A 27,732-nucleotide genomic window follows, 5' to 3' on the forward strand; every position below is an offset into this window, starting at 1 on the left:
AATATTTATCTAGTTAAAATATTTCTAGAAATCATCTTTATTAAACACATTATCATTATTCATAATGCTACTAATTTCCACATTACAATTATTATTCCCATTATTTTTATGGTGATGTTCCCTACAGTGTTGGAACAGATGCTCGTAGACTAAGAAAGTGGTCCCATTGACCAGAAATGCTCGCAGAGAAAGTGGTAGGAACCCTCGGAACAGACCTCGAACCCCTAAAGATGCAATAAAATTTCTGTTGATGTCAAGTATATAATTGCCTAACAGTTCATGTGTTTTCAAATTGTGTACGAGTATAGGAAAGTAAACCGAACACCTTGACTCTTCCAAATTATGGTTGCGCAGTGGATCATTCCCTTATACTGAGGATTGTGAGGACAGTCTCCCTGCACTCGAGACTTTATGACGTCCAAAGGCAAAATTGACCACCAAGACAACATTCCTTGAAAAAGGGTGTATGTACATATTCCCATATGTATTTATTTTTAGGTTTTGCACATCAATTAAAGTGGCGTATTATTTAGTTATGACTTACCTGCAATACCCCCAGCTACAAATTGAACCAATTTGTTAGACTGCTGGTCACCTGAACCAAGTGTTCGCTTTGAAAATTCATAAATCACAAAGTATCCACCCGAGGCTGGCACATCTCTAAGTGAATAAATATAAAACATTCCGTCGAAACTAGTATAAAATCGTTAAATCCATTTCTAGTGATTATATTTATTGTTTGCATTTGCACCTAAAGAACTGTGGAACGATTCCTTTGTACAGCCCAAAAATACCGTGAGTTTTTATAATTTGTTTAACGCAATCTACTGGACCTTTCACTTCTGCCTTTTGAAGTCTACTTTGTAATTGAACCTTCACCAAATCTACAGGACATCCGATGCATAATTGAGCTAATCCCCCGATACACCCCGCTGCAAAATGCTCGGAATAGAAGGCTTCGTGTTTGTGGGCGTACGTCTGGAAACCATATAAATACATTAACTATGTACTCAATTACATTTTCATATGTGCATCAAATAAAAAAATGTGAGCTAGGGGATTACTGGAATTTGTTACACACGGACTTATCTTGTGAATCTTGTTCATATCTCCATCGGACAATTTGATCCAAGGATCCACCATAAAATCCGAAATAGACAGAATTGATGACGCCATTGGTCAGCAGGGGTGCCCCCATTCCTCGAAAAAATGCTATAGAATCAACCCGAAGTAATATAATTTCCAAAAAATAAAAAATAATTAGCAGGCGAAATTTACGGTTCTTACCAAAAATACCACCATGACTTCTTATGTATGCAATAGTCCTGATCAATGAACCAGTCTCAATTTGTTGCCGAACTTTCACCGTATCGATGGGGTGACCCACAGATATCCCAGCCATCCCTACAGATTTACATGGATATGTAGTACAATCAAGAAGTATTTATGTGTAAAATTATTCAAGATATCCTTCCTTTTGATTACCAGAAATCCATCCTGAAAAGAATTCGCACCACAAAACCATAACGAAATTAAAACGCGAAAGTTCTCTGGCAGCATAAATAAAGCAGTGGTCATTTTTTAATCAACTCAAAGACTTTTGTCACCTGTGTTTATTTTATATATAAATATACAGGTTATTTAGTAAAGGAACATTGTAGTTATAAAAGAAGATCGAGTGGAGACAAATGACATTTACATAAAGCACTATAGAGGTAAACTGGTTTGGCAGAGACAAAAGTATTTATTTTAGTCAGTCAGGTCTGGTGTGGTATATTGTGCACTTACTTATGTAGAAATATGAACAGTGTCGCTATATATATTTATATGAAGTCTCAGTCAGTTAAAGAGTCATGAATGATTAGAACCCCCGGACCCTTTTCTACTGCCATCCTTATCTTTCTTAAAAATGATGGAATCCTTTCCCTTCCTTTCCAACATGGGTTCGTCGTCTTCTTCCAGTTGTTTCGACTTCGTCAACGACGGCATCATTTCAATCGATCCTGTATAGAATTTCGTGACGTTATAAAAAATTGCACTGTATCATTTTGTAGACGAATGATTTTTATAATGAGGACGCAACCTGCTGGGCTGCGTGGTAACTTTCCAACCGGGGACGGTGTACTGTTGACGGGAACATCTTTAAGAATTGGCTTTAGAGGAGTTTCTTCCACTGCGAGGGTGTTTGATGTGCCGCCCGTGCTGTTATCGGCTCGACCACCTCCAGGCAAACTTTCTCCTGAAATCGTCGTATGACTGTTTCCGCCCCCTCCAAATATCCCCACCGCGTTTGGTTCACTGTGCCGGAACCTTATCTGCGGGTAAACATTGTAGTCCTTACTCCTCCGCTCTGAATCCTTCTGTTGGACGGCAGGTCTGTCAGCAGGGAAATTAGAAATTAACTGCTTATAAGTGGTTTTAGGAGAGTTTGGACCAACAATTTCTGATTTAACAAGTACGTAAAATAAAACGTGCTTTGTCTCACCTCACGCGGAATACATAACCATCCACGACAGTATCATCCCCATCCTTGAAGCTATCCTCATAATATACGCGATGAAAATCAGACCCATTGTAATGTGGGGTCTGTAAATCTTTCTTTAAACGTTTCTTTGCATTACGTCCACTGCAACAACCAGTTTTTTTATTGACTGACAGTCCCATTTTTGACACGATACGAACGGGGGTGTCCGGCGGCATAAGTTTGGAGAGGTCGATTTTGACCTCTTCTTGCAGATAAATGTACGTCAGTTGCACAACGTCGCGAACCTTTGAAACAAGTGGCTGGCATGCATATCAATGGTATTTGTATATATCTGTATATTGCTTAGACATTAGAATATTCTTCATACTTCCATAATTTTTTCCATTATATGTTCCGATGCGTTAATAAATGAGTTGAGGGACAGTACAAATTTCGACATTGTTTCACAAATCACTTTCAACTCGGCCATAGTCCTCTCAGTTGGATTAGTTTGAGATTTAGCTGAAAGATTAATAATTTGTAGACTAATTAGTGGAAATTTGTAAATATGCTTTTGAATTGAAATGAATTAAAATTATTTGCATATCTTACTACTAATATTTACAACGCAATGATACATTTCACTCAACCGATAAAGCAAATCTGTATCATTTTTGGAATCATACGTCGTTTCTTTCACATCGTCAACTAAAAAGTCAATTTGATGCTTGGCATGGTCAAATTCCACTAAAGTTGAGGTGACAAGATTCTTGAGGGCATTTATTTTTTGAGTACTTCCCAAGTCCTCAAACAATTTGAATTGAAGGGGTTCATCCATATTGGTAATTTTTGCAACAAATATATGAAATGGAGGAGGGGAGGAGAGATTCGCTTTACGGGAAATCTGAAGACCACTTCCCATACTGAGAGGTTGTTTAATAGAGGTTTCCCCCTGATAAGAGAAAAATTAGTACGTAACAAATATATGTAACGATGTCATTTATAAGTACCTGAAGAAATATTTTAATTTGTAACGCTCTTATGACTCGCATTGCTTCAAAAGCATAATTGTGGAAATCTTTTGATTGCTGAATAAGATCACGAGCAGCTTCATTCGCTGACATGGATTAAGATTTGTATTTAGAGATTGAGTTTGAATACAAAAATAGACTTTGAATTACCTGACATGGCCAACCCAGCAAAATGTCCCATTATTCTCCGATAACTTGCCTCCGTTGGTACATCATCCGACATGAATAAAAGTGGGATGCAAGCCCCGAAAATCCAAACATTTAGGGACAATTTTCCTAATCTTGATTTCGAGAGTGGGGGCAATTCATCAGTGTACTCGTACAGTTCTGTAGCTGATTTTGATTTCGTCTCGTCTACACATTGAGCTACTGCTCCTCCGCCTAGAGAAATGCATAGCTATCATGTTTTGTCTCCAGTTTTATGCTAAGTACTTGTCTTATCAATTACATTAATGCATGTCTACCTATACTCCCTGGTGATGGAGTTGCCAGAAGTTCCTTTCCACTATGATTACGTTTCAAATTCTGAACACCGTCCACGTCCACCAAAGCAGACTCAAGAGTTCTCGTTTTATGACCTGTAGATTATGAATACTTGATCAAATTGATAAATAACATGGTAAATGAGATAATTCAATGCAACGTAAAATTTGCAGTCTAACCAATTAGAAAGAAATCAGCAATGTTTACATGGTACATGAAAGATTCTGTCACTTTCGTAAGTTTTGGTTGGGCATCTTTATGCTGCTTCTTTTTCTTTGCTTTTTCTTTCCTGTTGAATAGATCAGAAAAGGACTTGGTAAAAAATTATTTATGGGCAATAATTATTCCTTGTCGTACAATACAGTTTTGGGGTCCTGATACTCGCTGACACAGTTGCAAGACGTCACCAAACGCTCATACTGCACCTCACATTTACTCGTGTCTCTAAACGACATGGAACATTTGCATTTTTTAACCATCATCACAAGTTTTTGAAATCTTAATGGTAAGTACTCTATCCATGCAAGTCTGGGCTTAAATTCGGCACCCCTGGTGACTCTGACAACTTTTGGCTTTTTCTGAGAATAGGTCGCACGATAGGGGAAATTTGTAAGCGGGATGTTCCCATCGGGGCTCGTCTCCCCTTTATCTTCGGCAAGCCTGATTACTACAAATTTTCTAGATTTGAGCCTTTCAATTTTTTAAGAGTATGTGATTAATGGTCATTTTCAAACCTTCATCAGGAAAGTGAACCGTTTTCTTTCTCGATTTTAATCCTATAAATCGGGCAAGGTCGGAAAACAAATTGAATACTGTGAAGTGTCGGAGATTGGAACTACATATGTGGAGAATTAAACAATATACATATTTCATTGTCTAATTCGACTAGCATTCTTCATGTGTACATATTTATGTTATGCATGCACTGCTGTCATGAAATATGTACTTACGCGAAATTTGGTTCTGTCGTGATCGGTTTTAGCATGATTCCTTTAAATTCTTCTTTAACAGAAATATCAGGATTATTATTGGTATCGCTGAAATTGGCGATAAATAAAATTAGTAATATGGAGAAAGATATAAGGACATGTGGGATTTGTCTGGTTATAATTTATATTCCTTGCCATTGCATGTTTAGATTCACGTCAGGTAACATACTTTCTCGGTTTCTTATTGAACTGTAGGCATCTAACTGGGTGGATCGGGATGTTTCATCATGAGTCGAAACAGGTGAATCTAAAACTTGCATTGTAGCGTTATTTACAGTTAGTAGAGGGTTGGGGCATAGCTGACGACATTGCGGTGGTCTAATGAACAGTGGCATTTTGAACGTTATATTGTTGGTTCATTTAAAGCAGTACTGTTTGAACTATCTACTTGAGGATGTAGGACGAATAGAATGATAAAGTTTGTCAAGTAATTATTTGCATCTGGCTTGCAAGGTTCGAAATTGTTGTTGCCAATAACGCAGCAGGTACTGAAGCTGGACACCGTTTCTATGGCGTGGTGCCCCATAGAATGATAAAGCGTCAAATGATATTGGTAAAGTGACCAATACAACCGAAACTTTCTCAGGATCCAACTCATTTAGACATTTATGCTTTCATTGCATGAATTAAATTGGATTGTCCAACAACTTTTGCTTTAACAAAACGCTTTAAATTTAAGTATGTGCGGAACGTGTAAATTTTGCATGGGCATCTTCCAGATTGCGGCCGTATGCATACATAATATTTTAATTCGTTCTATACGCAGTCTATGTACAGATAATGCATGTAAGTGTTGTACCCATTATGATTAGATCGGTTCTGCTGGTATGATGTTGACGGTGACCTCGATCTTCTATATTTACGGAGGAATGCCGTAAGTTGTATCTACAAAAGTTTATTCAAGTTCCTTAGTTTAACCAAAGTTGTCCATAAAAAGGCCCACTTTTGCTATGGCCATTGGATTTTGGATTCAGGTACTATTTAGATTACAACAAAGAGATCGCCTCCTCGATTACTCTAAATTCTATTAAAATATAATAATAATTGACCAATTTCTGGATACAGTATGCTGTAGGATGGTTGTCAATTTACTTAACATTCTACGTTGTACGTGTCTTGGGTAAAGGATTATTTACTACTTGGACCCCAAGATATGTGAGTTTTCCCATTTCTATTTTATTAAGATTTCCATGTTCATCTTGTGAAATGCGTAGTGTTTCATACTGATAATTGCTGTAATCATCATGTACCTGGCCGGATCTATTTGCTTCTTTGTGCCCGTATCAAAAAGTCGAATGATTGAATATTCTCGCTGGTACAATCGTACCAACAAGCAGGTATTTTATTTTAATTTCGTGAGGTTAGAAAATAAATTAGGCGACTCTTGGATAGTCAGTTTTTTGCAATATTTTGCATTTCATACTTGATAATTCTAATTACAAAAATCTACGATATATGAATGTATGTATGTACTAAATAACATTATTTCACACATTGCACCAGATACCCAGATTCATCAACAAGTTTCAGGAACAATACGTACTGCCGTAATTTAAATTAATTTCATTATAAAAACAAAATTTTGAAAGATATGGTGAAAACAATTAGCAATGTTGTGGCATCAACAATTACAAAGATTACAATGATCCCGGCATCTTTGGAACAAAGGAAATTCGCGCAAGAGTAGTATACGCTGAGCTGAATGCAGGTGATAATAGAATAATAAGTCACATACATTCATTCGTAGGTATCATAATGAGTTGAAGAATTCGGAAAAATTATTCCAAATTATTATTTTTGCAGACGACGCGGCGTGGACAGCGAATCAGGAGGAACTAATTGAAGAGCTGAGTAGAACCAAGAAAGACGAAGATCCCAAGTTGAGAAAACATTTATATTTTAACGTCCCAAATACCTGCTGCAAATATGGGCGAAGGATCAAGTACAAGCATTGTGGAAGATTCGTAGAGTACAGTCGTGTCGAGTACACAAAACCCAATGTGACCAAGAGCCATCCAAATGCGGTCAGGATTGTTAACAATGTGACTGGAGTATGGAACAGTGTTATCATCTTTTAAACACTTAGAACGGATTTTTATATAGTTTTTTTCTATAAATTATGTTCAGGGATGTTTTGAAAAATACGAAACCGTTATGTCCAACTCCATGTTCCAACTGAACTGGCTGATAGGGATCGTTCGATGGGGGAGTTTGGCGCAGTGTGTGATTTTTTTCATTCTCATTTGGATCTACAGACTGAGTTTGCGAGCTATGAGGAGAGATATGAGAGGTGACTTTGAAGAAGAACGTCTTTTTCATGACGAAGGAGAAAATCCGCAACAAAGTAGATAACTAAATCACTTGTGTAAATATTAGCGTGAAAGTAATTTATTTATATTTTCGTAGGAAGCAAAGCTACTCTGCAGAATAAGGATAATTTGCTTGAGACGGAAATTAAGGGAGTTTCTTCTAATATGACGTTGAAAAGTGAATAGGAATGCTTTCATACATATTCATATTTACATAATTTGTACATACAATGTATTTATAAAATGACATGATTTAGTAAAGCGAAAGTTAAAGGTAAAAATCAAGCTAAGCGTGAATGTTTGAATTAAGCTACATACGTCATTAATATTACGTATCATTATTATTATTATCATATGCATGTATATTAAGTTATTTAGTTTTCTTAGTGGCAAATTGCGAAACTATTGTTCGAAAGATAATGGGGTCAAGACAGGAGAAAAATTACAAACTTTAAAGTAGTTATGTCATGTTTTTCTTGGTTTAACTGGCTTGCAAATAGTTTATACATATACATAGTTTTATACAGAAAGCAATGGAGTGAATTTGGTGCATGTGAAAGTTATTATACGAAAAATAATGTGTATCTATTTAATCGTGCCAATTTTGATTGGTGTTTCAAGAATGTATGGTTCCTCTTTTCCTGCCACACTTACGTTGATCTATCAAGAATAATTAATGCATATTTAAAGTGTACTCAAGGATATGTAAGCATGTATGATTTAGAAATCGTGTAAGTACCGTGACACTGTAAGATACATCAATAATTCCACTTTGGCTGGGACACACATTTTCCTCAGGACAAACCAATTTTTGAATCCACTTGGTTTCATCACCACTAATTTCTTTCCTCTCCACTCGGTGCAGCTCAACAAGTAAAACCTTTTGTGTAGTTCCGACACTGTAGACTGTCTTTTGCAGAAGACATACCAGGGCTGAGGATATTAGCTGGTTGCTCCCATTCTTGAAGTCGAGTTGGAATGGAATTTCTTCTCCTATTTTCAGTTGAAAATATATGTAAATTAGGGTAAGTCATTTGGTAACTTAATGACATATATGCAAATAGCAGCTAATACCCCGAACGTATCCTGAGCGATTCATGCGAAATGTGACACCAAGCCGATCAGAAGATCCTTTGCTACTGCCAATTCCTAAGAACTGCAGCATCGAAGGCGATTTCCCCAAATTTTCGCAAACCACTGGGGCGAAGATTCCTTTCCCCTGGTGGCTCAAGCTGTAAAAGCTCCCAACTGTAATAACTTTCTCCGCTTGTTTGAAAGTTCTTAGCTCTTGTTTCATGTAAATAATGACTTGGTACAAAATAAATCCGTACGAATTTTTCATGGTACCCGGTAACTCGCCATTTAATGGGGACAAATTTAAAGAAAACTTGAATTTCTTCTCGCCTGCGGGGAATGCTATCTTTTCACCTGTATCATAAAGTTTCAAAGGCACCGTATAATTGCTTAGTACATAATACAACAAACTATACATATGTAAGTAGTACAACTTTTAGATACTACGTTATATGTATTAATACAAAGCCATACGCATACCTTTGCCAAATATGTTTTCTCCAACATCCATAAATGTTTCAGATTTCATTTGCGCTGGCCCTTGACCAAGCTTTACAACGGCGCATCCCTCCAATGCGACTCGTACAGCTATTTAAAAAGGTGGAAAAATATATATGTATATTTGAAGTGGCATTCTCAACAAAGGATCAATATGTATGTATAATATCAGTATCAATGTAAAGTGTTACCCCACGTGTAGAAAGATTTTGAGGCGTTGAAGATCACTTCGCCGGATACTAAGTCTCCGGCAGAATACGACGAATCTTCGTTCAGGACAATTTCGCAAGTCATTTGCGGCAGAGGATTGCCGTGGGACTTTGTCCAGTTTAATTGACACATATTACGTAATTTTAGTTAATGAAAATGCAAAACAAGGATACTTATGTTCAGGGTAACTTCTCTTTTCAAGTTCGAATCAATTAATGTACATATACTGCTACACAAGGCGTATGTATGTTTTGAGGTATGACCAGTTTTATGCAGCCATTATATTTTTTTGTCTGGGTAAGCAACCACTGCAATGTAGTGTGATATCCAGGGATCTCTTTTACTTTCTCCAAAATTGTATGCATTTCAACCGCAAACACAATACATACAACACATACATAAATATATACTTTACTTGCATAAGTTACATACATATGTATACTTAGAGTATGTAGAGGCACGTGTATGAGTGCAGACACGCGATCAACTGGTTTATTACCACTTATCGATCCATGTAAATATGTTATTTTGTATTTCATGCTATAAAATAAAATGAAGGGAATCCGACTCCGAACCGAGTTGGTTAATACATACATAAACCATGTCGACACGAAATGCAGAGTATTTAGCTGGTACTGAAAGTTGGAGTTGGACTGTCAACCAAACATATTTATGCATGTATAAAATATTTACTTATTCAATCAATAATTTTGATAATTTAGAATCCTGTTGTATGTTTTACTTCGATATTTTTGTCGGACTAGTCAGAACCCGTAACTTAGGACTTTTTATTTAAAAGTATTTATATGCATATTTTGTTGCTCTTCTACCTTTAATAGAAGGTAGTAGTCAAACGACCAGATTAATGCATACTAAATTTTTGCATTTCTTGTGCTAAAGTACGGCAATCATAATATATATGCATTTAAAAAATTCTTGCACATGTTGTAACATGACGAATACTTTTTTAAATCACTAGAATAACTGCATACTAAATCCTTACTAGAAAAAAAATTAATTGAAACAAAGTGTATGTAGATATTGAAAGATACCATAGTTTGTATTTATTGTCATTTTTATTAAAACATTTATTGCGGTATACAACGGATAAATCAACAACGTATTTAGTTCATTAATGGATAAATTCGGAATACTACTAAATAACGGGAAATTAAAAATGGCGTTTACTAAGCACTACTTGCATTGTACTATGAATATTAAAAAAACATGCTCAGAAATTAATAGTTTATGGCTGCAATATTGTATGCATGTAAATATATATCAGTCAGTTTACCGACGCGTCCTTGTTAATACTCTTGCGTATGTATATGTATCTCCTCCAGAGATTCTCTCGTCATTAATGCGTAGGGGGCACGAAGAATTTGCACTTCTTTTCCGGATTATATCGTGATCCTACTGGGCAGTTGAAGGCTTTTGCAAACTCGTCATTGTTGCTGAAGGCACCAAGGACTCGGATGGAACTAGGACTGTGAAGATCCGTTTCTAGCTGCTCCTTCAAAAGACGCACTTCAGTCTCATCGTTTACGAAAGATCGACATCTTTCCTGTACGGAAATAAACACACATCGCAAATGCACTTATGTACATAATGAATAGATCGGTATATATTTTTTTAATGACTGCACTTTGTACCTGAGCACTTGCTATAAAGAATATTTGCTGCCAAGTAAATTTTTCCAGTCCTGGCAGGACTCGTGGCACGGACGACCCCATATTTTCAATAAACGAGTCAAATGCAACCTGCACCCCCAGAATATCCGCCACATTTTCATTTAAGGTGAATGTTCCGTTCATCACGAGTGTGGTGTTCTCGTATCCCGGGGGAAGAGGTACTTGAAAAGCACCATATTGTTGTTCCACACATGCACATTTTTCAGCATAATTGTCTCTGGTACGTTGGTTTACAACAGTATTGCTGAATTCGATAGAGTTTCCTGACCGATCTGTAAATTAAGTCAAAATTCTACATATTAGTTTCAAACAAAAATTCCTGTTGAATCCCAAATTACGTATGATTCAAATGAGTGATACCGGAAACAGCATATACGTAGATTAGTAACTTTAAATAATAGCTTTAGGTTTAGGAATGTAAATTTAAGAAGTATTTATACATACCTTCGAGTGTGACTCCGTTAATGTAAGGATGCAAAGAATGTGCCAATTCGTGCCCATACGTGCTGCCCAACTTTGAGAATTTTAATAAATCGGGAAGCTCGTGATCAAATATCGGCATTTGGATAATGCCCACAGGTATAAAGATAAGGTCCAGAATTTGGTGGTAAAATGCATTAGCTCGCGGCGTAGACTCGTCAAATTGTCGTTCTAGCTCCAATTTAATGTTCAACTTCCGCTCAGCTCTCATAAGCAGGAGTTCTTTCAAGTTAATCAAAAACTGGGAAGAGTATTCAGAAATTGATACATTCTCATATCTGACATCCATCGCAGTTTCGTTCATAATGTGACCAAGGAATCCTACGATTGTATCCAAACTGCCGATACTTATGCTAATATTCAACTTGGAATTGATACCATCAATCCAATCTGTAGAGTAGACCATCTTTGATTTAAACGTCCTCCAAATTTTGCTTGTCAAATCCGTCACACTTTCATCTTGATCTATGTCGTAATGGTGTAGAGCAAAAAGCTTGGCCACAACTTCGGGAAAGAGTTCACGCGTCAGGGTGGTGCACACTTGGGGGTTGGATCGTTTTTGCCCAACCAGAAATGAAAGCTGTTTGACATCATTATCAAAAAATGGGAATTGAGGTTCGAGTAAATCCTTAAACATCCAACCCCAAGTGTTAATATCTTCACTATTGCCAATTCTGTCTAGTGCTTCCGACTCTGGACGAGTGGATGTGGAAGAATTACTATTCACTATGGACATCAGTATGTCCATAATCAGCATCAGATTTGGGTTGTTGTTGCACGAAGAGTAGAATCGTTTAGCTTTTCCTTCGGCACCATAACGGGTCCGGATACCTTCTGTAAAATTTTGACATATGTACATATAACTTCATATAATATTACTATATGTATGTATTTAACATGCTGTTTTTAAGTCTTGCAGTGATTCTATGTATATGAATCTATCCACTTACCAATCAATTTCGTAACGAATTTTGTATTTTGTTTGTCAAGCTCGCTCAAAACGGTGGTTGAATTTGCTTTCTCCTTCTTCAATTCGGCAGCATGTTCTACGATCCACCCACGACAAGAATACTAGAACGAATAGAATACAAGAATATGTATGTCGAATGTACATAAGCAATCGATTATATTTTGAACATATGTATTTATATTTGGCGATTTTTGAAGATTAAAAAATTTTTTTTAATCTCACCTGATAAAAGTCACTGCACGGGTTGAATGACTCATCCATGGAGGATTTCAACCGTGCCACAGCTTTACAAGTAGAAGTCCGGCAGGAAGTATATGGGTAATATTCCTCCTTTTAAAATGCTTACAAATTAGATCAACCTTATTATTTTGCGATGCATGCATATATTTTCGTATGGGTAACTAAATACTCGTCATGTGTACCTCGATGGGGATTTGAGTTGTCCAAGTTCTTCGAGGAGGCTTGGTCGTGGTTGGAATCATAGTACGGCGATGCGTCGGACGATGTTTGGTCGTGCTGGGGGTAGGAACAGTAGAAGTGGTCACGGGGATTTGTTTCGTTGTAGGATAATGGTACTTAAAACTTCCCAAAGTATCATTATTAGCAGGAGTAGTTGGAAACAAATTGGGCGACGGAGTAGTTTTGCCTCCCACTTTGAAGACCAGGGCAATTACTAAACTAACAACAATTAGTAGGCCGCATATCGCCACCGTTCCTAAAACTTCTTTCGTTCCAAAACGGCAGCCTCCTTCCTGGTCACTTGCTCTCCTTTTTGAAGACGATAATATTTGAGGTGGAGGGTTACTTAATTCTGAAGTGTGATGTCTGGCACCCCCATCGCCTCCGTTGGGGACTGACAATAGCCTTGACCCTGGACAATTCTTTTCATCGTCCTCTTGATTTAACATGACGATATTGACAGATTTTAACAAGTTCAGCTTAAGTTCAGAGACAACAATATCTGTCAATGTCAAAAGATGGAATGAAACGATGGAATTCATTCAGGTAGACGCAGCATCACTCATGCATACTTCGCTTATGCTTATTTACCAATTCTGCATATATTATTAACACGGCATATTTTAATTTATGGTCGAGTGGATCTGAGGCAGACAAAATCTGTAATCGCTAGTCTTGATGGTGATAAGCCCGAATCAAAAAAACGTTGCATGAACAAACATTTCTCTGAATCTGAATAATGCGATCACATACGTACATATGTAGATGTGTATTTATGTAATATTAAGTTTCTATGATTTATACTAATCAGCAATATGCATGTACCATATAATACCAAAGTTATGTGGCGTTGTTAAACCGCAGAATCTGTCCACTGTTCCTATTTTTTAACTTGAGAGTATCACACACGTGTATCTCAATGTTCAATTGCTGAATTTTTTAGCTATGACAAATTATCTACATATACATGGTTTGACGTATGTATATATTGTAGTAACATCGATCTAATCGCCGCCAATTGACGTTTTATTTCCGCCTGGCGGTGGTATTCGTTTCTTATCAAGTTACATGTTGGATGACATGAACAGAGTGATGAAATATGGTTAAATTCCATGATGAGAACTGAATGCAATTGAAGAAATGGTACATGCATGTCAAACAAACTAAAAATTATGCACATGTATTGATTGATCTTGGTCAGTTACTCATATAGATTTTAAGGAAAAAAATGAACATTTAATGACTAAATTATTTTCTCCGTTTGAGTTCACCACACCCACCGCACAGTTGTGAGACAATGGTCTTCCAAGGACGCATATTCGTTTGACTGGACTGGTTTCTAATGAATTTTGTTCTGACGGAATGAAAAACGTAATAGCAGTGATAGTGATCTACATATTACTAAACCCCTCCATACGTATGAACGACGACAGGATAGAATAAATCTTATATGGAATATTTTAAATTATCCAATTCTAAACGTCTCTGGGTTTTTATTACACTTTCCCCTCCCTCCAATCCTCTCACAACACGACGACATTTACCTGCGTTCCAAAACGGACCATAAAAGTATATGTAACTCTGACTTTGGTGGGACCAATGCAATGTACTGTTCGGAACAACAAAACAACCAAACTCATATTTCTACATTTCTTGAGTTTATAGCGGAATTTAATCAAAATCTTGTTTTAAAAAATCCTCGAACTCTTCGAGTTTGGCTGAAGTTTGAAATTTGAAAACATATATTCCAAGAATTATTTACTTGCTTGATTTAAAAATGCGCTTTCGAGTTGTGTTTATTATTTTTTGAAAATTTATAATGTGGCCTTTATAGCTAATAACTTCTGTCTGTAATGTTGACCGTGTTCTTTTTGTCGAAACCAAGCCTAGCATTCTCCGTTGCGGGCAATGATTCAATTTTAGTCGCATATCAGAATCTTGTGAAATTGATTTATTTTCTTCAATACTCATAGATGTGTACGCATTTATGCATATGTACTGATTTTGTACGCACCTGTCACCTATTTACCTAATAATGAACTGATATAACAGTTGACAGTATAATCCATGCTTTAGTCATTTTTTTAATTTGTACGAATCTTTTCATGTATTCGCATATTGCATTTTTTTAGATTTTAAATGCACATTAATTAATAATATAAGTTCGACATTTCATTATGAAATTTTCATATGAATTGATTCTCTAAATATTTCTATTTTATGCACATCAACGCTTGAGGCATGAGCTTAGCCATGTTGCGACTGGAAAATGAGAGGGAATCAGCTCAACAGAAAAAGGGCTGTTGTACATTGTACATTGTAATTTACAATTTGTAAAGTAAAATTCCTACATAAATTGGAGAATTAATTAAAATATAATCTCTCACTCTCATTTAATTAATCTACAGATAGTAGATTAAATGAATGACAAAATCGGTTTCGTTTTACTATTTTTGTTCTTGTTTTTAATTATTTACACAATTTTCCTTCAACTGAGTCTGCAGTACATAACAAACAAGGCGAGCAGTCATTAAAGAGAATAAGGTGCTTAAATTTTAAGCCTTAAAAGTGAGTTGTAAATTTGTACTTTCCTAAAGGGTATCCCTATAATTTCAAGTTTTAACACAGGTTGTTTGAATTATATTTATTATAATGTGTATTGACTATCAACAGGCAGATTAACAAAACAACAATGAAGACTCGACGAGGTCATGCAAAATTTCAGCAATCAACATCATTGGAGAAAGAGCGGACCATTGACGTTGAATCCGTGGTGATAAGCAATGACGACGAGGACGACGGCAAGGGTCAATGTTTTGTCTGTGGGAAACCAGAGTTGGCGTCGGAATATCAAGCTCGACGACTTTATAAGCAGCAGACTACCCAATTCAAACATCTCGTCTTGAGCTCAGAGTTGAGGAAAAAAATTTCACCACCAATGTACAACAAATTTTCGACCAACATTCGAAGTTGTAGTAGCTGTTTAGCGATGATAAAAGAGGTCTGGACTCTTCATCAAGAAATTATTTCTATTCAGGGCGAATTGGATAAATTGGTGGAAAATGCAAGGGAGAACATCGCCGCGGAATATGTACTATCGCAAAGTAAGTGAATTTATAATAATGTGTGAACAATTTGATATAGACCACTGGTGTGGACAATTTGGTACATGCTTGAAAAATACAACGGTGGCCGGGTGACCCTACCAAATTGTTCAAACGTGTACCAAATTGTGCAAGAGCGGTACTGACCATGACCATGACACCATCATATATCAGTTTTCTTCCTTTATTAACTATAAAAATTTACATTTACAAATTTCTAGGAAAGCAACAAACACTCATCTCACCAATAAAACCCGGAATCTCTAAGTCGCCAAAGAGTGCTTCACCGAGAACATGTCAGAATATAAAGATTGAGACAAAGGACGAAGTTGTCAGTGATAACACCGATACGGAATATTCAATGGAGTTTTATCCTGAGGTTGATCAGCATCAGGATGACGACGTGTACATAGCACCAGTAAAGAGAATCACTCGGTCCTTACGACAAAGCAAGAGAACCCCTTCCAAGAATCTAGCAAGCAGATCTTCGCCTAGACAGAGAAGAAATGGACATAGTAATAAGTATAAGGAAGTGGACAAGTAAGAGTATTACATATATTATTTTCTAATCATTTCAATTCGAACAGTATGAATTTATTATATTTTTCATTATTCTATTGCTTTTTATTCCTAGTTCGGATGATGAGGATGAATCGCTGAAAAGCAAATCCCAAAAGAAATTTCAGGAACACAGCCACCAAAAGGTCGATGGGAAGTTCAATTGTTCCAACTGTGGAAAGGCTTTCGGATTATTGAACCGTTTGGTATACCACGAAGTTCTAGTTTGTAATATTCAGTATGAAGAAAGCAAGCTGGAAGAACTGCAAATAAAATTTCATCCTTGCGATCTGTGCGACCGTAAATTTGCTTACAACAGTGACTTGATTAGGTACATTAAATACATGTACAGTAAATTATGCAATAATAGTCATACAATGTAACTCTGAATGTTCTTACTCTGGCATTCTGAAGGCACGGTTTGCTTCACACGGGTGACCAGCCATCAAAATGCCCTGGATGTGGTTCATCGTATAGAACAAAATACGAGGAAGAAAAATATTGTAAAAAATGCAAAGGCAAGTTGTTAACCACACGTCCCTCAGATGGAAATGAGTAAGTCACACTACACTATAAAAATTATGATAAATATATTTAAGAAATATAAAGAAGGGAATTGTGTGTATTTATTTTCGTCAACTGATTATTAGAAATGAGCCAGATATCAAGAACATTAAGGACAAATCGCCCAACGCCAAAGAAACAGTAGATTTAGCCGACTCTGATGATGATGTTGGAAATAAAACCAAGAAAATTGACCTTAAATGCTCAAAATGTGGGAAAGTACTGGGCAAGCACGGAAGTTTGATATTCCACGAAATTACCGTGTGTGGCATTGAATATAGTGACGAGAAGCTAAGACGACTGAACGTTCATTTACACGCATGTGAAACCTGTGATCGTAAATTTCTCTATGCGAAAGACTTGAAAAGGTAATGAACAAATTTTTTGAATAATATTTTCGAAATGACAAAATAATGCATGCTATTGACTATGCTCTTTCTAGGCACATGCAAACTCACATCGGAGTACTCAAATTATGGAAGTGTGAAAAATGTGGTAAATCTTTTAGCCAGTCCTGTACCTTGTCCCAACATCAACGGATTTATTGTGAAGCTGTAAATATCGATCCAGAATTGAGAAAAAAAGTACATGAGAAAAGGCTTTTTAATCTTAGTCAACTCATCTACAAATGTCCAAAGTGTAGCAAAAGATATGCGTCGGTGGCCAAATTGACAACGCATTTAAAAGCACATGAATTGTCACCAACCAGTAATCAATCTCAAAAAATTTTATGTGACATTTGTGGAATATCGTTAAATCAAAGTGCTCTTGGAAGGCATGTCCTGCGGGTGCATGAAAAGAAACTGAACGTTTTTTGTTCACAGTGTGGAAAAGGGTTTTTTGAAAATAAGGACCTTAAAATGCATATAAGAAACGTCCATATGGATAAAAAGAATCAGGAAAAACATCCTCAAAAAATCAAGTGCAATCAATGTGGAAAATCCTACCATCATGACGGATTGATGCACCATAGGAAGAACGTACATCTCAAGATTAGAAGGTTTCAGTGCCAAATTTGTCAATATAAGTTTTACGCAAGATCTGACTTAAAAAAGGCATGTAATTAAACGCCGCCATAAAAATATGGATTTTGCCCGATAAAATATGGAGTTTGGCCCGAGTTGGTGAAAGATGTGCTCCCGAAAGATGTGCGCCGAAGAGAGTGCTCCGTGAAGATAGTGCTCTCGAAAAGAGTGCTCACAGAAAAGCGTTTTAATCAAAAAATGTATACGCTAAACACGAATATAAATGCATTTTGATTAGTTCAATTTACTAATCCTAAGGTGAAAAATATATTAAATGAATTAAATAATTGTACTTAAATCATTAAAACATCAGGAAAATTAACCTTCAAACCCAATAACAACTTGTAAAAGCGAAACAAGAATAAATTAAACTCGTATAAAATATAGAATTGATTTAAGTATTACATATACTAATTTAATATATACATATATATATATATATACATATATATTGTCATAATATATATTTAACAATTTAATATAATAGTATATTTCATTAAAAGTTAATATTATACTTTCAATGAATTCTATATTTTATACAAGAGTTTAATTTATTTTTATTTCATTTTTACGGGCTTTTGTTGGGTTTACTACTTAATTTTTCTAATCTGATCTGATTTTTTTAAATGATTTAAGTACAATTTTGACAATATATATATATGTATATATATTAAATTAGTATATGTAATACTTAAATCAATTTTATATTTTATATGAGTTTAATTTATTCTTGTTTCGTTTTTACAAGTTGTTATTGGGTTTGAAGGTTAATTTTCCTGATGTTTTAATGATTTAAGTACAATTATTTAATTCATTTAATATATTTTTCACCTTAGGATTAGTAAATTGAACTAATCAAAATGCATTTATATTCGTGTTTAGCGTATACATTTTTTGATTAAAACGCTTTTCTGTGAGCACTATCTTCGCGGAGCACTCTTTTCGGCGCACATGATTCGGGGAGCCGTTTGCACACAGCGAAATAATCCAAAATCTTCGGAAATAATTCCACGAGCACTTTTTTGATGAAATTTTTGCGCATTCCGAGCTCTTGGGGGCCAAGGCCAAACCCATAAAAAAATTTAAGAGCCACGCCCACTTTGGGTGTGGTTTTTTCCTAGCAGGGTTAGAGCCAAATGTCATATCTAAAATTGTAGCTAATGCGATTGTACATCTCCAGTAAAAATTTCATCTAAATCCGTTCACAAACAAAAAAGATTCAATGGCGAAGCTCGGCGACAGTCAAAAGACGACGACTTTAGGGGCGTGGTTCTCCGAAAGGGGCAAGTACCATGCTCTGAAAATCATTGTAAATTGTAGTCCCCAACGATATCAACGTATTCAAAGAAAAACGGAGATCTGGATTCTGCCCCTTTCAAAGTTATAGCCCCGGGAACATTGGGAACATTCATGGCGAAATTGTCCAAAAAGGGTGAAATTTGACATGTCGCATCGCAGTAAAAATCGATATCTAGCTTCAGCTAGGTCTAAAAAGTGGGTCGCAGGTGAAATTGACCCATGTCGTAAGGGAACCATGTCGACGTGTCGAAATTTCGACATGGAGCTAGAGAGCTGAAATTCAACACTAATACTCCCCTCCCCTCCAAAATACATATGCAAATACTTGATCATGTCGACACCCCATGTCGACAAATTTTTAAATTTCGACATTCAAAGGTCGATATCTGTCGACATGGGGTGTCGACACGATCAAAAGTGTTTGCATATGTATTTTGGAGGGGAGGGGAGTATTAGTGTTGAATTTCAGCTCTCTAGCTCCATGTCGAAATTTCGACACGTCGACATGGTTCCCTTACGACATGGGTCAATTTCACCTGCGACCCACTTTTTAGACCTAGCTGAAGCTAGATATCGATTTTTACTGCGATGCGACATGTCAAATTTCACCCTTTTTGGACAATTTCGCCATGAATGTTCCCAATGTTCCCGGGGCTATAACTTTGAAAGGGGCAGAATCCAGATCTCCGTTTTTCTTTGAATACGTTGATATCGTTGGGGACTACAATTTACAATGATTTTCAGAGCATGGTACTTGCCCCTTTCGGAGAACCACGCCCCTAAAGTCGTCGTCTTTTGACTGTCGCCGAGCTGTGCCATTGAATATCTTTTTTGTTTGTGAACGGATTTAGATGAAATTTTTACTGGGCCTTGGCCCCCAAGAGCTCGGAATGCGCAAAAATTTCATCAAAAAAGTGCTCGTGGAATTATTTCCGAAGATTTTGGATTATTTGGCTGTGTGGTTTGGCCCTAAATGATATTTACCCGAACATATTACTTTTTTTGCCCCATAATAATCTTTGGAATCCCATTAATAAAATGACTGGCCACATAATTAAAAGTAAGTATAAATACACATATTTAACAGTAATTTAAGTTCACTGATCAAAAAATTATATTTCCAGTCAAGTCACAAAATCATATCACATTGTCAGTTTGTTAAAACATTATTTAACCGCACGGGAATCAGAAGAAGTTGTTGAAAGTGAGAATCAATTGGTATATAAAGAAAGTACCAAGCATTAGATTATTAAGTTTTAAATAAGGTAATCCGCAGCATTTGGTCATTGAGCTCAAAACTCAAAATTCAGCATTGCTCTATACGGTTCTCATAGCCTAAGACTTGAAAGATTTTTGGTTACTAAATAGAGTAGTGGGGGTATTAAATATTTGCTACAATTTCAAAATAGTTGCAGAGAGCTGAAACTTAGCATGAAGGTAGCTATTGGATTACAATGGAAGAATATGGATTCGAATTATCATAATACAAAATGCCAAATAAATCTAACAACTTTTATAAATCGGTATGAGTCACCCTTTTACAATTAAATTCGTAAAAATTTTACATATAGACTTTCAGAATTAAACAAAATCACCGGTCTTTAACACAAAAACTTAGGGTACCTCTGGTGAATTTATTTTGCAATTTGACTTCATCGCTCTACCTTGTTAATCATTAGCAACTTAAATGCCAAATCTCCTCTCTATTGGATGAATATGAAAAATAGGTGTGAGTCACCCCATATGATCCCACAGATGAAAGTTTTCTTAAGTTCAATCCATATTCTTCTACTATAATTCAATATCTATCTTCATCCCAAATTTCAGCTCTTTACAACTATTTTTAAATTTTAGCACATAATATCCCCACCACCCAATATTAAGCAAAAATCTTCCAAGCCTAAAAATTTAGGCTATGAAATTTTCATAGCCTAAATTTTTCATAATGAAAACCGTATAGACGAATGCTGTATTAGCTTCCTGGGTAGTCAAAAATGTTTTAACTGCGAATCCAATAATTTTATACTTTTAGTGGGCTGATTTTCAATTTTAGTATCACTGGATTTCTTGTCACTACTGGCGGAATCAAAATCGAATTGTTTGGCGTACACGATGAGATTAAAACTTACTAATGGTTAACCAGACAAGGTGATATGGTTTTGTGACTTGAGTGGAAATATAATTTTTTTGATCAGCGAACTCTAATTACTGTTAGATATGTGTATTTACACTTGCTTTTAATTATGCGGCCAGTCATTTTATCAATGGGATTCCAAAGATTATTATGAGGCAAAAAAAGTAATATGTTTGGGCAAATATCATTTTGGGCCAAACTCCATACTTTATCGGGGAAAACCATATTTTTATGGGGGTCGAAAATTATATCCCCTTAAAAAAGCATGAAAAAACGCACAAGACAGCTACCCACAACAAATGTTCTATCTGTGGCCAGGAGTTTTCTAACCTCAAAAGATTTGAGACCCACATGCAGGAAGGAACCTGCAAGAGCAGGAGGAGGAGACAATTTAGTAAAAAGAGACATTTGCTTCCCGTCCATTGTCCACATTGCAATGAAGTTCTTCACGGACAGTGGAGACTTAAACTTCACATTAAACATGTCCACCCTGATCACTACTCATTATTAGAGAAGAATGATTCGGAATCAGAGGATGAGAACTGTAAAACACTAGAATCAAACGAAGAAAGAGAACCAATAGATCACGCCGAGTTGGAATTTGAAGTGATTGTACCATGATAATAATAGTAATAGTAGTATGTACTATGTACCTACTTATGTAAACATACTATTAGAGTAGGTTCTTTTAAATCCAAGTAATACGTACATGTCTTAATTGAATGACTTCTTGATGAACTAAAAGTATTATATATTCTCTAATTTTATTTGTTAAACGTTCCATGATGAGAGAAGGTAATAATGCTGAGATATTGAATTACCGTTTTATAATAAAATATACATTGCAATTATAAAATGTCTAGAAAATAAATCTGACTTTCGTGTAATCGTAGGGCTAGAGCATTTCATTGCCGTTAAATCCATCAATCAAGTTTGATTGATATATTGAAATGTTTAACCGTCCCCTTAGTCAAATTGGCGGTATGACTCCAACGTTCTTTTGGAAATTCATAAGGTTAAGCGAAGCAGCTAATGATCGGTCACGTAAGATTAATTCTGCTAAATTTACATCGTACAAAGGTTTAAATAATTAGAACTATGACGCACAACAATCATACATACCATCATTATACCAGATAATTAAATTACATAATATTTCAATTCAGGAATATTTCATCTGAAAAAAATTTAGATTTTAAGTAAGTACGATGGTGATGTGATGACACGAGGGTCTAACATTTATGTATTATTTATCATCACAACAACTACTTCTTCAATTGTTCTTTGTTATACGCAATCAGACATTTCGTTATAACTAAGTTAAGTTTTGATGGCTTTGGACAAAGTCAATTTGGTCAGGTTGGTCAACTACATGTAATTTATGCTTAAGAACATATGTATATCTGTTTTTTAGGGTTGACTTTTACCATCAAATTCAAATCATAATTAACTTTTATGTTTTCAACGGATTACAACCGCCGACATTAACAAATACATGTTACATTTGTTACCAAAATAACCAAAATAACCTTGATTTTAATGAACCCGTGGCATTGTGGCCAGCGAGCACTTGAGGAAAAGTTGCATTACATAAATTGGCACTCAACATCTTTTATAAAGCTTTCATTTTATTAGATGACCAAGACATGCATTATATAAATATTTATATCATTTTGACACATGTGCCACATACTATTAAATACTACAATATTCTGCCATCACCAAACCAATGTCACAAGCCAGATCAAGTGAATGTTTACTCTACATAAAAACAGAGAGTACATAGGTATGAGTATAAAGTTGCCAAATATAACAAAGCAATTTATCCTCAGTAAATTAAGGTAGTGTGTTGTTGTGCATAACGGCTATGCATATTTTTCAGATTGATAATTGTAGCTTTCCATCCATGTAACCCGGAAAAACGTTCATCTGAATTGTATGCTTATGGATAGTGTTGCAAAAATTTCTGAAAAACCTTTTAATTTTCCGTCTTTTTCCAAGAGTATTGAGGGCATCTCAAATAACAAAACAACAAACCAGAATCACTGAGCTGAACTCATTAAATATGTTTGTGTGACATTGAAGCTAAAATAAAGATGTTCACGGGTCGGATTCTTTGCCTGCAATTAAATTTCCATTTGTAAACTAATCTGATTTGCTGTTTCGCATACAAAAAATTTAAAGCAGAACAAAGATTCGTATTTATATTTATAACCGTCTTCATATATTCGTGTCAGATTTGTGTATTTTATACCCTTCTTACATACTCAGAAAATGCATATATGCCATATGCTGTACATGTCTGAAGGCATGTCTGTTTTCGTCCATGTCTTATAATTCATAATTATAATTTATGGGGTGCATCTCCTCCTTTCTTTCATGACTATTATAATAGTATCGCAATCGAAATATATTATTGCGATATGACGAATTGACAACCAACCGTCACACCATTAGAAAATGCATATATCCATGTACATATAAATACAAATATGTATATATCTACATATGTATGTATTTAGTCTTGTGTAGTATTTGAATTAAAGTTATCCAGTCATGGCATGATTTATATTTTAGTGCCAAGATTATATACATGCATGTAGCTTCAGAAGAATATTCAAGATCAAAATTTACCATGCCCTCCTTTATTAATCACAATTAAGTATCCTGTTTAAGTGACAGAGTCGTCAATAATCTGAACACCAGTCGTTCATTTTGCGCATTCATTTTATTTTCTAGAGGAGCCAGATTTATTTTATTTCAATTTACTTATCCATCCATCCAGTTCATTTGTACTTTATACTTGTTAAGGAGGAGTCGAGGAGGATCAGCGTATCAGTCGCAGCAGTTTGCTGGCTGCCATTTTTGCTGTTTGTGACTTATTTTTAAATAAAAACTAAGAAAACTACCATGCACCCTGTGCCCCATATCCTGGTGAGGGCGATGACCCACTCCAACAGGTCGAGATACTACCGACCTAGGGCAATGTCACTAGAAAATCCTAAAATATTGGAAGCCCTGACCATTTATGAAAAATTGAAACGGTGTCAAGAAGAGGACCAAGAGCTGGACTCTGGGTTAGAACAGAATCACGAATTTAGGGGAGACCATAATAATCAACAAGGTTCTTGCTTAACACGTTTCAAATTAAAAGAATTACACATGCAATGCACATAGATGAGTATAATTACACATAATTACTAATAATTTTACGAAATAAAAAAAAAACATTTAGATATTTTTGACTCAAAGTCTGCCAATGATCACAAATTGCAACTCGAAGCTGAAGAACCATTGCCACTGGACCCATTCAGCCCAAATTTTGACCATGTCATGGACGAAAACAGAGAGCTAATGGCGTACTCAAAATATAAAGATATTAACCTTCAGGATGCGAATTATCTTTATTTCTCTGCAGAGACTGGTAGATGATGGATATTGAAAAATTCAGCCTTAAGACAATTAAAAAACTGCGCAGGTTTAATTTTTAGGGTTGATACAGTCCCAAACGTTAGAAGGGCTCTCGGAAGAAGAAGAGGAAATGAACTATAAAGAGTTATTACTCTCCAAAAAATATTGGTTCGTAATTTTTTTCGGAATTATTCAGTTTTAGAAATATGTATTAGTGAATCATTGTTTTTAAACTATTGACCCTTTTAAATGTTCTTTTTGGGGTCGACAGGTTGGATGTTGTGAACCCAACGGATAACGATTTGACGCTTCTATCATCTGCATTTGGAGTTCATGAACTCACCATTCGTGACATTAGGGGAAATACGGAAGAGAAACTGGAAATGTATAATCATTACACGTTTGTCTCTCTGAAGTTGATGAAAGAACCCAACAACAAAGAAATGAAGTATAATACTACTAATTCTAAGGTATTTAACCGGTATTCAGCTGCTTTATAGTAATATTGTAACTGTACCGAATTATTAAAAGTCCTACTTCACCTTCGTTTTTTACTTAAGAAAAATCCAGCTGCAGAAGAAACGTCATCATTCCACCAACAGCCGTTTTGTCCTAATTCTAAGAAACATCAAAAATATTCGTCGTCCTGCTCATGTGGTGGGCCAGAGGACGATGAGGAGAAGGACGAGGAAAAGGAATACCTAAATTTGGATTTGGAAGATGAAATAAGCAATGAAGAAACTTCAAATACTTGTGCGTCGTCAAATGATCAAGAAGAATCCGACTCCTTTTATCTTCCAACCCATTCGGACTATGTGGAATCCGATGCTGATCTAAAGATACTCGTTTTTGCCGACTTTATCATCACCATTCACAAGGTTAAATGGGAAAGTGTTAAAGATGTCCTGGGGTTCTTGTCAATTCTCCTTGATTATGGAGGCTCTACGCCACCCATGCCCGAGTGGGTGCTTTTCTCCATCTTTGTCGAATTGGCCCAAGAAGCTAAACTTGCTGTGAGAAAATTAACGCCAACAATTTTAAGCATGCGTGCGGCCCAGTTGAGACAAGAGGGTGGACTTGGGGTCGATGTCTTCAAATTATCGAACGTTCTCCGACAAAATTTCCAGTTCGAGTTTGAACTTCACAAGATTTGCAGGTATGTAAGTACATACAAATAAATTAAATTAGATTCGTGTTTATGACACAGTAAATGTTCAGATAATTTATTACACTAGCTCATTATTTATAGATTCATTAAGCCCAAACTCCAAGTACTTCGTGCAATCCAGTTAAAGGGTAAAGCAAAACAATTCAGCTAAAGCAATTTAGTTAAAGGCTAATTAAATTCATTCAAAAAAGGGAGACGACGCTTTCCAAACGTTCCAGGCGTCGTGAGATTTTTGGCAAACGTGGGTTCAGAGTTTGACGAACTTTTGGATGAATTAGATAATTTGTCAAGAGTAGTGGAACGTTCACAAGACACTTTCCTTGCTTTGGCAAGTGTGCAACAAAGTCTGGAAGCAAATGAGATGGGGGAAATCATGAAAAGAATTTCAGAAATTGCAATGATATTTCTACCTGTCCAAGCGATCGCAGGATTTTTAGGGATGAACGTTAAGGCAAGATTTGCATACAAAAATTCTTGATTTGAAAAAAAATACTTATTTACAAGACTAAATAGGTCCCATTTCAAGAGGAAGGGTCAACCTTTCCGTTCTGGACAATTGTAATGGGTTCAGTCATTATTGCTGCATCGCTCTTTATTGGAAAACGAATAATCTTATGCCGCAAAAAATATTGTGCAAGAGTGGATCTTTGTCCAAGTATCAGTTCCATGAAAAAAAGTGCCACTACAAGATATGAAAAGAGTAAAGTGTCTCAAAAATTGAAGGGGTTGTGATAATTAATTTCGAAATGACGACGGGATGAATATACATAAATACACAAGTGTAATACGTTATAATTATTGATAATTTGTATGCTTTATTCCATATAAAACAAAGTTTTCAAAAGCAAATATGTATGTGGTATACTTATAAATAATAATACTACTTGCTCACTCGGACAAGCTTGTGCACTTTCTCATGTCCACCTTTCTCCGATTCGACTCGAGGAACGGTAACCTTCAAAATGCCCTCTGCATTAATTTCACAAACGACTTCGTCCTTGTTGACATTTAATGGCAGGAGATAACGACGGTTAAAGTGGCGTGTAATGAAGCCTTGGCCATCCTCCTTCTCTTCATGCTTTCCTTCAATTACCAAAAAGTCGTCCACGGTTTTCACAAGAATTTCATCCGGTGAGAATTGTGCCAATTCGAGTCGTACCTATAATAATATACAATAATAGCTCTATCAGTATGACTGCTACTGATAAGGACACATCTCTCTCTTTGACATATTTGTGATATCGTCTCAACTTACCACAAATTGATGCTTGTTACAATTAATCCCTGAAACCCAGGTAGTGGCGTCCAAGGGTGCGTCGCCATGTTGATGACCGTGATGGCCGACACTTCCTTGAAGGTGGTGAATTCCTGAATGAATGAATTTCACACCGTAGTTCGTCCTCCTTACAATTCACCGGAAGAAGGAAACGACGAGCAAATTTTCTTGTTGTGAATCGATGACCGGCTGCTTCCGACCTTTCTTCATGCTCGCCCTCCACGATAAGAAATCCGTCCAAGGTTTTCACCAAAAGTTGTTCCGGGCCAAAATTGCGAGTATCCACTTTTACCAGAAAGTTTTCCTTGGATGTGTGAACTTCTGAAGAGCCTCCAATATCATCAACACTTGGAACGGGGTGGTAGTTAGGATGTGGATACGGCGATAAGTGTGGGTGCTGGTAACGATGGTCCATCCCCTGGTGGGTTCCGCTCCAAATCGAGAACATGGTTTATCAAGTAGATCAAGTAATAATTATTGCAACTTGTTTATTAAACTGGACGAAATTGAGACAAGTTTAATTTCTGTATTATTC

At 36.0% G+C, this 27,732-nt stretch overlaps 8 protein-coding genes and 1 long non-coding RNA gene across 16 annotated transcripts; 3 read left to right on the plus strand and 6 right to left on the minus strand.

Moving 5' to 3' along the window:
• Positions 1-13: 13 nt before the first annotated feature.
• Positions 14-1,652, minus strand: LOC110844325 (solute carrier family 25 member 45). Its single transcript, XM_022090502.2, has 7 exons — positions 1,486-1,652; positions 1,288-1,404; positions 1,082-1,212; positions 752-978; positions 545-660; positions 326-451; positions 14-224 (listed from the first exon to the last, which is right to left on the minus strand). Exons 1-7 carry the CDS (start codon positions 1,523-1,525, stop codon positions 25-27), a joined length of 957 nt encoding a protein of 318 aa, XP_021946194.1. The 5' UTR covers positions 1,526-1,652; the 3' UTR covers positions 14-24.
• LOC118434292 lies at positions 1,596-3,408 on the minus strand. Its single transcript, XM_035847390.1, has 5 exons — positions 3,077-3,408; positions 2,853-2,986; positions 2,486-2,769; positions 2,084-2,376; positions 1,596-2,003 (listed from the first exon to the last, which is right to left on the minus strand). The coding sequence occupies exons 1-5, from the start codon at positions 3,384-3,386 to the stop codon at positions 1,852-1,854; spliced, it is 1,173 nt and encodes a 390-aa protein (XP_035703283.1). The 5' UTR covers positions 3,387-3,408; the 3' UTR covers positions 1,596-1,851.
• Positions 3,409-4,334: 926 nt separating this feature from the next.
• On the minus strand, positions 4,335-4,586 carry LOC118434266. The gene is made up of 2 exons (XR_004833883.1): positions 4,492-4,586; positions 4,335-4,422 (listed from the first exon to the last, which is right to left on the minus strand). It is a non-coding gene; the product is annotated as an uncharacterized LOC118434266 (long non-coding RNA).
• Positions 4,587-5,873: 1,287 nt separating this feature from the next.
• Positions 5,874-7,501, plus strand: LOC118434645. The gene is made up of 8 exons (XM_035848651.1): positions 5,874-5,941; positions 6,033-6,122; positions 6,182-6,304; positions 6,471-6,506; positions 6,576-6,675; positions 6,771-7,018; positions 7,095-7,311; positions 7,374-7,501. The coding sequence occupies exons 1-8, from the start codon at positions 5,918-5,920 to the stop codon at positions 7,460-7,462; spliced, it is 927 nt and encodes a 308-aa protein (XP_035704544.1). The 5' UTR covers positions 5,874-5,917; the 3' UTR covers positions 7,463-7,501.
• On the minus strand, positions 7,334-9,461 carry LOC118434644. The gene is made up of 5 exons (XM_035848650.1): positions 9,040-9,461; positions 8,831-8,938; positions 8,351-8,704; positions 8,016-8,269; positions 7,334-7,936 (listed from the first exon to the last, which is right to left on the minus strand). The coding sequence occupies exons 1-5, from the start codon at positions 9,188-9,190 to the stop codon at positions 7,862-7,864; spliced, it is 942 nt and encodes a 313-aa protein (XP_035704543.1). The 5' UTR covers positions 9,191-9,461; the 3' UTR covers positions 7,334-7,861.
• Positions 9,462-10,093: 632 nt separating this feature from the next.
• Positions 10,094-13,204, minus strand: LOC110844381 (endothelin-converting enzyme homolog). Of its 2 annotated transcripts, none has more exons than XM_022090569.2 (6): positions 12,622-13,204; positions 12,422-12,529; positions 12,180-12,300; positions 11,194-12,063; positions 10,711-11,021; positions 10,094-10,622 (listed from the first exon to the last, which is right to left on the minus strand). In XM_022090569.2, the coding sequence occupies exons 1-6, from the start codon at positions 13,198-13,200 to the stop codon at positions 10,416-10,418; spliced, it is 2,196 nt and encodes a 731-aa protein (XP_021946261.2). In that variant the 5' UTR covers positions 13,201-13,204; the 3' UTR covers positions 10,094-10,415. The 2 variants fall into 2 exon arrangements, with proteins under 2 accessions (XP_021946261.2, XP_035703960.1); XM_035848067.1 differs by having other exon boundaries at positions 12,422-12,540; positions 12,622-12,761.
• Positions 13,205-14,930: 1,726 nt separating this feature from the next.
• On the plus strand, positions 14,931-22,229 carry LOC110844747 (zinc finger protein 93). 7 transcript variants are annotated; one of them, XR_004833997.1, is made up of 8 exons: positions 14,931-15,226; positions 15,332-15,762; positions 15,984-16,302; positions 16,397-16,651; positions 16,735-16,875; positions 16,971-17,252; positions 17,327-18,004; positions 21,578-21,704. XR_004833997.1 is itself a non-coding variant. In XM_035847904.1 (8 exons), the coding sequence occupies exons 2-8, from the start codon at positions 15,351-15,353 to the stop codon at positions 21,609-21,611; spliced, it is 2,001 nt and encodes a 666-aa protein (XP_035703797.1). In that variant the 5' UTR covers positions 14,931-15,226; positions 15,332-15,350; the 3' UTR covers positions 21,612-21,749. The 7 variants fall into 7 exon arrangements, 6 of the variants coding, with proteins under 6 accessions (XP_035703797.1, XP_035703796.1, XP_035703794.1 ...); XM_035847904.1 differs by having other exon boundaries at positions 17,327-17,884; positions 21,578-21,749; XM_035847903.1 differs by having other exon boundaries at positions 17,327-17,943; positions 21,607-21,745.
• Positions 22,230-24,007: 1,778 nt separating this feature from the next.
• LOC110843289 (manganese resistance protein MNR2) lies at positions 24,008-26,772 on the plus strand. The gene is made up of 8 exons (XM_022089249.2): positions 24,008-24,466; positions 24,578-24,766; positions 24,834-24,921; positions 25,025-25,223; positions 25,314-25,909; positions 26,003-26,049; positions 26,113-26,372; positions 26,435-26,772. Exons 1-8 carry the CDS (start codon positions 24,253-24,255, stop codon positions 26,651-26,653), a joined length of 1,812 nt encoding a protein of 603 aa, XP_021944941.2. The 5' UTR covers positions 24,008-24,252; the 3' UTR covers positions 26,654-26,772.
• LOC110843290 (heat shock protein 27) lies at positions 26,707-27,645 on the minus strand. The gene is made up of 3 exons (XM_035847158.1): positions 27,398-27,645; positions 27,177-27,333; positions 26,707-27,080 (listed from the first exon to the last, which is right to left on the minus strand). Exons 1-3 carry the CDS (start codon positions 27,643-27,645, stop codon positions 26,802-26,804), a joined length of 684 nt encoding a protein of 227 aa, XP_035703051.1. The 3' UTR covers positions 26,707-26,801.
• Between the last annotated feature and the right edge of the window lie 87 nt (positions 27,646-27,732).

This window comes from Folsomia candida, unplaced genomic scaffold, assembly GCF_002217175.1.
Source record: "Folsomia candida strain VU population unplaced genomic scaffold, ASM221717v1 Fcan01_Sc002, whole genome shotgun sequence".
In the NCBI taxonomy this organism is placed as follows: Eukaryota; Metazoa; Arthropoda; class Collembola; order Entomobryomorpha; family Isotomidae; genus Folsomia; species Folsomia candida.